Source organism: Xyrauchen texanus, chromosome 35 (genome assembly GCF_025860055.1).
Source record: "Xyrauchen texanus isolate HMW12.3.18 chromosome 35, RBS_HiC_50CHRs, whole genome shotgun sequence".
In the NCBI taxonomy this organism is placed as follows: domain Eukaryota; kingdom Metazoa; phylum Chordata; class Actinopteri; order Cypriniformes; family Catostomidae; genus Xyrauchen; species Xyrauchen texanus.
The window spans coordinates 38,649,385-38,661,142 of NC_068310.1; the positions used below are offsets into that span (position 1 = coordinate 38,649,385).

At 38.9% G+C, this 11,758-nt stretch overlaps 1 protein-coding gene across 12 annotated transcripts in view; it reads right to left on the bottom strand.

Moving 5' to 3' along the window:
* Positions 1–1,029: 1,029 nt before the first annotated feature.
* Positions 1,030–11,758, bottom strand: part of LOC127628905 (transcription factor 4-like) — a 94,651-nt gene continuing 83,922 nt past the window's right edge. For 8 of the 12 annotated variants that reach the window (XM_052105873.1, XM_052105874.1, XM_052105872.1 and 5 more), the window contains 3 exons: positions 11,438–11,667; positions 9,140–9,272; positions 1,030–4,550 (listed from right to left, as the gene is read on the bottom strand). In XM_052105873.1, the coding sequence (XP_051961833.1) occupies positions 4,502–4,550; positions 9,140–9,272; positions 11,438–11,667 (412 nt within the window). In that variant the 3' untranslated portion in view covers positions 1,030–4,501. Of the gene's footprint in view, positions 4,551–9,135; positions 9,273–11,437; positions 11,668–11,758 lie in introns of those variants that run through there. The other 4 variants (XM_052105876.1, XM_052105875.1, XM_052105879.1 and 1 more) reach the window with 1 other exon arrangement.

An 11,758-nucleotide genomic window follows, 5' to 3' on the forward strand; every position in this document is an offset into this window, starting at 1 on the left:
TAAATACCATAGTTACTATAGATTTACTATAAATACCATAGTTACTATAGATTTACTATAAATACCACAGTTACTATAGATTTACTATAAATACCATAGTCACTATAGATTTACTATAAATACCATAGTTACTATAGATTTAATATAAATACCATAGTTACTATAGATTTACTATAAATACCACAGTTACTATAGTTTTGCTATAAATACCAGTTACTATAGATTTAATATAAATACAACAGTTATTATAGTTTTGCTATAAATACCATAGTTACTATAGATTTAATATAAATACCACAGTTACTATAGATTTACTATAAATACCATAGTTACTATAGATTTACTATAAATACCATAGTTACTATAGATTTAATATAAATACCACAGTTACTATAGATTTAATATAAATACAACAGTTACTATAGTTTTGCTATAAATACCATAGTTACTATAGATTTACTATAAATACCATAGTTACTATAGATTTAATATAAATACCACAGTTACTATAGATTTAATATAAATACAACAGTTACTATAGTTTTGCTATAAATACCATAGTTACTATAGATTTACTATAAATACCATAGTTACTATAGATTTACTATAAATACCATAGTTACTATAGATTTACTATAAATACAACAGTTACTATAGTTTTGCTATAAATACCATAGTTACTATAGATTTACTATAAATACCATAGTTACTATAGATTTAATATAAATACCACAGTTACTATAGATTTAATATAAATACCATAGTTACCTATAGTTTTACTATAAATACCATAGTTACTATAGTTTTACTATAAATACCATACAAGTAAATGTATGTTTTTATAAGGATGTTTAGATACTTCTACTGGAAAACGTTTGTCTTTATGTTTTAATGTTGGTGTGATTTTCAGTAGAACCGTTGACTAACATCGCTGAGGTTGATCAGAACTTCACTGATGTGAGAATATCAGCATGCTTTCATCGATTATCTGGCAGTGGAGATTGAAGATTGGTCGGCTCTCAATGGTCTAGAATGTCTCTCTTTATTAAAATCACACTGGAGTGCCACAGAGAAAATATAGTTCTCCAAAACAAACAAACTGATGACATAATGCACTAGACCACCCAAGCAAACAAACCTCTTGTGCATGATGAATACTTTCATAAATTAGCAAAGAACCACGTAAACATTTCAGTTTGCGTCAAATAATCTTTATGTCACAAACCTCGAGAGTTTTCGAGAACACTGCCCAGGGTTTAATTCTGACGATGAGATCGCTTACAGTTCAAAAATAATAATAATAATAATAAAAATCAGATAATAAAGCAATAACAAGTATGTACATTATGAACAACCAATAGGAAAACAGCATCTTTTTCCACAGCAATCATCGTAATTAAATCGGCTACTACAACATGATGGCACAAGGAGAGAATTAGTCAAACATCGTTAGCACTGGCAAAATACAACTTCAGATGTTGCGAATTTACTGAAAGACAAGAACACGATCATGTGTGAAGCAAAAGTACAGATGCACGACACTTTGAAATACTTGGAGTGTTTTTGATAAGCTTTATGACAAAGCAATTTGGACCTGCAACAACCCAAAAAAAAATAAAAAATAAAAAATAAAAAAATAAAATAAAATAAATTGCCATTTTGAGAGCACGTGGCGAATGCGTGGCACAATTTTGCCGTCGTTTTGAAAAAATCGCCACTAAATAAGTTGCGTCAGTTCTTCCACAGACAAACTAGTGTCACTCGTCTTTTTACAAACGTGATAGCCGAAATGCAAATCTGATTGTTGACGTACATTAACGTTAATTACGTATTCACCCAGGTGCATCATGGGATTTATCCACGTAATTAGCATACGCCAGTAAAAACATCCCGTCACTCCTATTTACACAAAAATACAATAAAAATGACAATGCAATGATTAAATGAATATTCCCATAAGCTTTGACCCTTGACCCCCACCCGCACCCACATCCGCACATCTGATAAACGAAAAAAACGTTCCCAGAAATATAAACATAATCATCTTTTTTTTTAATGTCGTCGTTGCTTTTGACCTCACTACATTGTTAATGTGACACGTTTCAACACACAATTATTTTCCCGCCTTATATAACAAAGAAGAAATGATAAACGGATACAATTTTCTAAACACAAAATAACAACAGCCTACATGTAAAAATATAACTTTTACATACACAGTTTCAAAATAATGGTGAGTTTGCATTGGTTGCGTACAATTTACAAATGTCCGTGTTTCTCTTGCCGGCGAGAGCGGGTGACGGTCCCGTGGGCGACGGTCGTAGAATCGTGATGACGTCATGACAACAGTCACAACATAGTCACGTCAAGAGAGCCGTTATGACATCACCGCTCAAGCCTCACGGCAAGAAAGAAAACTCCTCGCGTACTTTCGATCGAATGCGATCGACAACTCTCTTTATATTCTGTATATATTTCTACATTTATATAAGTGTCCATTTCACAATAGACATTTGTTTTGTTTTGTTTTGTTTTGTTTTGTTGTGTGTGCGTGTCCAGTTTCAGTGCCTCTCGTTGATTGCGTCGATAACACCACCGCTGATCCTTGTGCGGCTTCTTCGTTATTTTTTTCCGTAGGTTTTTTTTTGACAGAGAAACCAGTACAGACAAAGAATAAGAGAGATAATAAAAGGAGAAAAAGCCATTTTGTTTTTTACACGTATAACCACACATATGTACTGACGACTACAGCGGCTCAACAACAAGCCAGAAAAGCTGATAGCTATAATACAATGCTCAATAACGCGTTGTTACCAAGTGTGCCGCACAAGCCCTCAAAAGTGAAGCCAAAACGTCTCGATCGCCCCCCGGTGGCTGGTCCTAGTATAGGTCATAAGCCCCGCCTCCCCATGTTATTCAACGGGACATGAGACCAACTAAACAATTAAATTACACTTCACATATCTTTTTTCCAAAGATAGTTTCTGTCATTTACTGTCGTTTCTATCACGTTGATGTCATTTCAAGTGTTTGTTTTCAAAATAAGTTTGTTTTTAGTTATTTGATGCTATAAAAACGCTGCTGTGACATCATGATTGACAGCTGTGATTGACAAGTTCTCTGAGCGAAGTAGTCACTGAAGCACCAACTGACTTTTTTTCGGGATCTTCGGAGGACTGAGGAGATTGGAGCTTTAAATTTAATATCTACATTTCTATAATTAATTATTTCACACCGTCATAAGTCAAAAGTCAAAAGGGGCTTGTGCTTGCGATTGATTCGGCGAGAGTGAGGGCGGGGCCTTGATTTCGTGGCTTTACTTCCTGCTCACTACTGCGCAGGTCTGGTCCTGAAATCGCAACTGCGCAGACTCAAGTCCCAAGATGTCAGCGCCATATCGGGACACTGGCGGCTTCAATTCTCACCAATGGAAAAGAGCGAAGGGGCGTCGGCCATCTTTTTTTACAGTCTATGGTCATAACAGGTGGCGGCTTGTAGAGGTGGGCGGGGCTTTGGGTGGGGCCACGAGAGGCTGGACACACCTTCTAATTACATATAGGCATACAGTACATTAAATACAGTTTATCCAAAAAAATACTTTTTTTCCCTTTTTACTTGTTTTTTTTTGTTGTTTTTTTAAATTCCAGGCCATAAAAAGGCTGACTGCATAGACCCCTACTTTCCTAAGCTTGCAACCTAGAAAGTTCTGCTAACGTTCTCCTCGGTTGTTGTGATGACACGAGCTCTAAAAGGCACATCGGTTGAAGTGTAGTTTGTAGTTGTGTGTAAATTGCATCGTCAGGGTGTGGAAGGGGTTTAGGAGAGCCGATGGGCAGGAAACAAACATATAGACCAGCTGGGGCTTCCGAATGTTAGCTTGAGGGGTGCTGGCTACCTCACTCCCTATTAAGTGACCTTAGGGTCTTGACTGACAGTCAGGTGTTCATAGACGAGCCCAGACTTGTTCTACCCGGGTGAAGGAACGGCCTCAAACTTTTATTGTCTGCTGGTTTTCACAACAGATTTGACTGGATGGTACAACACAAAAATCATTATTGCAAAGGCTTGACCAACTTATGAATACTGTTGTTGACTAAAAGCCTCTCTCTCTCTCTCTCTCTCTCTCTCTCTCTCTCGATCCGATCTCTATACGGGCTGATTCAAAATGTCATAATCTCTTCTTCCGTTTAGACTTCCGTGTGGAATTCCATGAGGCACCAAAAGTTCCACGGTGTGGACGAGATTGCCATTAAACTCCTCCAAACGCTGTTGTGACAACATCATGATATGTTTGAAGAACCCCCCCCGTTCCGTCGGCACGTTTCCAATACGTCGTGCACGCCAAAACGTCTCGTTTTTTTTAACAGGGAATGCTTAGAGGGAGAGATGCACGCCGGTCCCACGTTCGTTTAAAGGAACACGGAGGGGGTTGGTCATTCGGATGGAGGTTTGATTGATTCATTGATTGTTTGACTGGCGTTCAGGGGCACAGATGGCGTTGTCAAAGGAAGTGATCGCTCATCATTTTGATGAATTCTGGCAGCTTCGACCTGAAAGGTGGACATAGAGAGAAGTTAACATACAGAAGCATTAGAACAAAACTAACAGAGCAATCATACGATCACCAATCATACAGCACATAGTGCTCGCTTTCATTTATCTCTCTCTCTCTCGCCCAATTCCCGATGCGCTGTGAGTCCTCGTGATGGCGTAGTGACTCGCCTCAATCAGGGTGGCTCAGTTGCCTCCGCGTCTGAGACCGTCAATCCGCGGATCTTATCACGTGACTTGTTGTGTTATCATGGAGGCTTCATGCTATTCTCCGCAGCATCCATGCACAACTCACCACACGCCCCACCGAGAGCGAGAACCACATTATAGCGACCACGAGGAGGTTACCACATGTGACTCTACCCTCCCTAGCAACCGGCCCAATTTGGTTACCCCATGTGACTCTACCCACCCTAGCAACTGGGCCAATTTTGTTACCCAATGTGACTTTACCCTCCCTAGCATCCAGGCCAATTTGGTTACCCCATGTGACTCTACCCTCCCTAGCAACCGGCCCAATTTGGTTACCCCATGTGACTCTACCCTCCCTAGCAACCGGGCCAATTTGGTTACCCCATGTGACTCTACCCTCCTTAGCAACGGGGCCAATTTGGTTACCCGATGTGACTCTACCCTCCTTAGCAACGGGGCCAATTTGGTTACCCGATGTGACTCTACCCTCACTAGCAACCAGCACAATTTGGTTACCCCATGTGACTCTACCCTCCCTAGAAACCAGCACAATTTGGTTACCCCATGTGACTCTACTCTCCCTAGCAACCGGGCCAATTTGGTTACCCCATGTGACTCTACCCTCCCTAGCAACCGGCACAATTTGGTTACCCGATGTGACTCTACCCTCACTAGCAACCAGCACAATTTGGTTACCCCATGTGACTCTACCCTCCCTAGAAACCAGCACAATTTGGTTACCCCATGTGACTCTACTCTCCCTAGCAACCGGGCCAATTTGGTTACCCCATGTGACTCTACCCTCCCTAGCAACCAGCACAATTTGGTTACCCCATGTGACTCTACCCTCCCTAGCAACCGGCCCAATTTGGTTATCCCATGTGACTCTACCCTCCCTAGCAACCGGCCCAATTTGGTTACCCCATGTGACTCTACCCTCCCTAGCAACCGGCACAATTTGGTTACCCCATGTGACTCTACCCTCCCTAGCAACCGGGCCAATTTGGTTACCCCATGTGACTCTACCCTCCCTAGCAACCGGGCCAATTTGGTTACCCCATGTGACTCTACCCTCCTTAGCAACGGGGCCAATTTGGTTACCCGATGTGACTCTACCCTCCTTAGCAACGGGGCCAATTTGGTTACCCGATGTGACTCTACCCTCACTAGCAACCAGCACAATTTGGTTACCCCATGTGACTCTACCCTCCCTAGAAACCAGCACAATTTGGTTACCCCATGTGACTCTACTCTCCCTAGCAACCGGGCCAATTTGGTTACCCCATGTGACTCTACCCTCCCTAGCAACCGGCACAATTTGGTTACCCGATGTGACTCTACCCTCACTAGCAACCAGCACAATTTGGTTACCCCATGTGACTCTACCCTCCCTAGAAACCAGCACAATTTGGTTACCCCATGTGACTCTACTCTCCCTAGCAACCGGGCCAATTTGGTTACCCCATGTGACTCTACCCTCCCTAGCAACCAGCACAATTTGGTTACCCCATGTGACTCTACCCTCCCTAGCAACCGGCCCAATTTGGTTATCCCATGTGACTCTACCCTCCCTAGCAACCGGCCCAATTTGGTTACCCCATGTGACTCTACCCTCCCTAGCAACCGGCACAATTTGGTTACCCCATGTGACTCTACCCTCCCTAGCAACCGGGCCAATTTGGTTACCCCATGTGACTCTACCCATCCTAGCAACCGGGCCAATTTGGTTACCCAATGTGACTCTACCCTCCCTAGCAACCGGGCCAATTTGGTTACTCGATGTGACTCTACCCTCCCTTGCAACTGGGCCAATTTGGTTGCTATGGAGACCTGGCTGGAGTCACTCAACACGCCCTGGATTCAAACTCACGACTCCAGGTGTATGCAACATATTATATAAATATATATATATTTTTTTTGTTTTTATTGGTTTGGGGTTGAATATGACCGGGACATTTTCTTGACAGGTTTCGTGAGAATTAAGCACTTTTCGGCCTCTCATTACTGTAATGTGAAAAAAGAAACTTTTGAATTCACACTAAAGTAAAAAACTAAAAATGTTTCATTATAAATTTAATTTAGCACAACAAATACTACCCTGATGTATAATTATAGTTATATATTATAGTTAATGTATGCATTAATACATCTTTTTTAGCATTATAGTTTGCTTCAGACAACTGTTGAGAAATGTGTTTAAAATAATGTCAAAATGCTAAAAATCATAAAAACGCAAACATTTTCGTGAGAATTAAGCACATTTCCCGCCTCTCATTAATGTAATGTGAAAAAAGAAACATTTGATTTCACACATAAACGTAAATTGAAAAAACAAACAAATATTTCAGCTTAAATTAAATATTAGCTTGGTATTGCTAGCATATTTTAACATGTTGCTAACATGTTTTAGCATGTTGCTAGTATGTTTTAGCACTTAGCTTGGCATTGCTAACATGTTTTAGCATGTTTTTACCATGTTGCTAGTAGGCCTATGTTTAACACTTAGCCTGGCATAGCATGCATGTTGATAGCATGTTGCTAGTATGTTTTAACACTTAGCTTGGCATTGCTAACATGTTTTAACATGTTTTTACCATGTTGCTAGCTTGGCATTGCTAGCATGTTGTTACTAGGTGTTTGTAGCATATTTTGCATGCTGTTATCATGTTTTAGTGTGTTACTAGTTTGTTTTAACACTTAGCTTGGCATTGCTAGCATGTTGTTAGCATGTTGCTAGGTGTTTGTAGCATGTTTTTGCATGCTGTTAGCATGTTTTAGTATGTTGGTAGTTTGTTTTAGCACTTAGCTTGGCATTGCTAGCATGTTGTTAGCATGTTGCTAGGTGTTTGAAGCATGTTTTTGCATGCTCTATCATGTTTTAGTATGTTTAACACTTAGCTTGGCATTGCTAATAGTTGTTAGCATGTTGTTAGGTGTTTGTAGCATGTTTATGCATGATGTTAACATGTTTTAGTATGTTGCTAGTTTGTTTTATCACTTAGCTTGGCATTGCTAGCATGTTGTTAACATGTTGCTAGGTGTTTGTAGCATGTTTATGCATGCTGTTAGAATGTTTTAGTATGTTGCTAGTATGTTTTAGCACTTAGCTTGGCATTGCTAACATGTTTTAACATGTTTTTACCATGTTGCTAGTATGTTTAACACTTAGCCTGGCATTGCATGCATGTTGTTAGTATGTTGCTAACATGTTTTAGTATGTTGCTAGTTTGTTTTAGCACTTAGCTAAGCATTGCTAGCATGTTTAGCATGTTTTAGTATGTTGCTAGCATGTTCCATATATTTATTTCAGTGAAGCAAATCCTACTATTTATAATTATGGTATACTTTACAATTAATCTGCAAAATAATACAGCATTTTGCATGACAGTTTGCTTCTCAGAAATGTTGAGAAATGTTTTAAATTGTCAAAATGCAAAAAAAATTTATTTTATGAATTGAAAGCCTAAAGTTAGGCTTCATTTTCATTATGCAAAATATTTGTCTTTTTTTTTTTCTTTTGATTTTGGGTTTCGTGAGATTCTCCTTAAAGCCTTTAAAACCCTTTAAGAATGTATCATTTTTTAATTTGTTAATATTGAACAAATATTAAGTTGTACTTAATACTCATTCAATTTTTACGCCTCTATAAACATCATCCATACGGTTGAGTAATAATGTAGAAATAAAAGGTTACAGAGAATGTTTCGCCTCTCTAGTAAAACACGAAAATTAAAAAGCAAGACAAATTAATTGGGTTTAATTGACGCCTTTAATCTGACCCTTAATTATAAGATATAAACTCATTAAGTGCACATTACAGTCATTTACACGCGGCAACCTTTGGAGCGGCATTATCTGTTCACACCCATGATGAAATGTCAACGTTGCTCTTTTCAGGTTTAACTCAAAGCGTTAAAAAAAGACAAACAAACAAACAAACAAACAAACAAACAAACAATTAAATAAAAGTCCATGTAAACCATAAAACAAGCCAGAAACATCCAGTATCATTAAATCACTTCTCAATCATGTGTACATGTTCCTCTTCACGTACAAATGTATTTTAATTGAATGCGCTTTACTAATTTAAACTATTATCATTAGAATATATTAAAATATATAAATGGCCAAAATCTACATTATAACCACACTTACTGCCAATCTGTTGTTCAAATGCGCCCATTGTTAAATCTAACAGCAGGCCTCTGTTAGGCCCGGACTTTTAATAGTTTTCAGAAACAGAAAACTAACGCCAGAATTACGTTTACGTTTAATCAAACCGAATTCGAAATTTGGTTTTGGGTTAATGGCGCGTCATGGGACATGTACAACAGCAGATTAGTGTGAAGTGAAATATTCTGACCATTCACGGGGGGGGGGGGGTGTGGCTGTTTACATTTGTCCCATGGGATTGGACGCCTCGCCCATGCCATGGTGGGCGCCAGCCAATGAGAGCGCAGGGCCGTCCGACGACACCTTCTCCTCTTCCCGTCTCTTCAAACACGCCGCTTTTGGATTGAGGTTCCGCTCTGGAAGTGAACACACAAGCACACACACTCACTCAGCTGCACTCGTTAACCGGCCATGAGTTACGAATACACACCCTGTCATCATTTACTCAGCCTCATGTCGTTCCATACCTGTATGACACAAGAGGAGATGTTAGGACTGACAGCCTCAGTCACCGTTCGCTTTCAATGTATGGAACAAAAGATGCAATGACAGTGAGTGGTTAACTTACACTCCTCTTAACATCTCCTTTGACGTCTGGAACAACACGAGGGTGTGTAAAATAAGAGTTTTTTCCCAGTGAACTATCCCTTTAAGATGTGGGTTGATGTAGTTCCTTCATAAAAACATGCAATACTAATGGCCTTATTTAGCAGATAGAGCGCCATCAAGAGGGTCAAATGTGGCATTGCATCAGATTGCTTCAGTGTCTTCACTTCAGGACAGTGTCAATAAATAAACGATACGTTTCTGATTTAAAAAAAAATGAACATAATTTCTTTTCAGCTTCATGTCACTCTTTCTGATGAATAATGATTTGAGTGCTTTATTACATGAAAAATAAACTTAATTCAAAGGGAAAACTACTTTGTTTTAAGCATTAAATTTACTAAATTTAGTCAGATTCAGTCAGCATTTTTTAGCATGTTGCTAGTATGTTTTAGCACTTAGCTTGGTATTGCTAGCATGTTCTAGCATATTGCTAGCATGTGGCTAGTATGTTTTAGCATTTAGCTTGGCATTGATAGCATGTTTTAACATGTTGCTAGCATGTTGCTAGTATGTTTTAGCACTTAGCTTGGCATTGCTAGCATGTTGTTTACATGTTGGTAGGTGTTTTTAGCATGTTTTAGCACTTAGCTTGGCATTGCTAGCATGTTCTAGCATATTGCTAGCATGTGGCTAGTATGTTTTAGCATTTAGCTTGGTATTGATAGCATGTTTTAACATGTTGCTAGCATGTTTCTAGTATGTTTTAGCACTTAGCTTGGCATTGGTAGCATGTTAACATGTTCTAGGTGTTTTTAACATTTAAACTGTCTAAATTTAGTCAGATTTCTATGAAAACAAGACTTCATATCTTGTGCCATTTTGCTTGTTAAGTGAATATATCTTGTTTTTAAAATACTTAGATATTTTTACTGGAAAACATGACAAAATACGAATTAAGAAAAACATTTTTTTGTTCTGTTATTTTCTGTAAATAGGTGTCTCTAGCATGTTTTAGCAATTAGCTTGGAATTGTTAACATGTTATAGGATGTTTTAGCACTTACATTGGCATTGCTAGCATGTTTAGCATGTTTTAGCATGTTGTTAGTATGTTTTAGCACTTAGCTTGACATTGCAAGCAAATTTTACCATGTCGCTTACATGTTGCTAGTATATTTTAACACTTAGATTGGCATTGCTAGCATGTTGTTGGCATGTTGCTAGGTGTTTTTAGCATTTTTTAACACTTATCTTGGCATTGCTAGCATTTTGTAGCATGTTGTTAACATGTTTAATATGTTGCTAATATTTTTTAGCATGTTGCTAGTATGTTTTAGCACTCAGATTGGCATTACTTACATGTTTTAGCATGTTGCTAACATTTCCTAGCATGTTGCTAGTATGTTTCAGGACTAAGCTTGGGATTGTTAACATGTTTTAACACTTATCTAGACATGGTAACATGTTCTATCATGTTGCTAGGTGTTTCTAACATGTGTTAGCACTTAGCTTGGCATTGCTACCATGTTCTAACATGTTGCTAGCATGCTGTAGCATGTTGTTAGAATGTTGCTAGGTGTTTCTAGCATGGTTTAGCACTTAACTAGGCATGCTAACATGTTTTATGTTTATGATATTTTTACTGGAAAACATGATAAAATACTAATTAAGAAAAAAAATCAGTGTTCTGTTATTTTTTTTTTTATACAGAGAAAGGGAACAAAATTAAGTCAAATTGCTTTGCTGGAGCAATTTCGTAAGAATAGCTCACCCCAAAATAAAACAATTCTGTCATCATTAACTCAATCTTAAGCACCACAAATCATCCATCTCACTTATGCAACATATTTCAAATCTTCTGAAGCCACACTGTTGCATGTCTTGTTTATGTTCAGAATGGAAGACTGCATATTATGGTGTATATAGTAGTACGTAATATCATTATGCACAGTAGTATGGTAGTCGATACTGACCTCTGACCTGTTGCTCCAGACTCAGGATGACTGCGACGGCCTGGTGCAGTATCAGCAGTTTGGTCTGCGGTTTGTCGCTCTTCAGGTGCAGTTGCACCATGCGGCCGAGCTCCTTAAATGCCTCGTTGATGTCCCGGACACGCAGACGCTCACGAGCATTATTCGCCATCCGTCGCTCTTTCTCGCGCTCAAGCTTCTGTTCCGGGGTCAAATCCTCATCGTCATTGTTACTGTGAGGTGAGCCATGTGTTTGTGGGGTAAAAGAAAAATGCAATATAGGAGTAAGAACAGGCAGTTTTCAGAGTGGACCATGTAATGGAG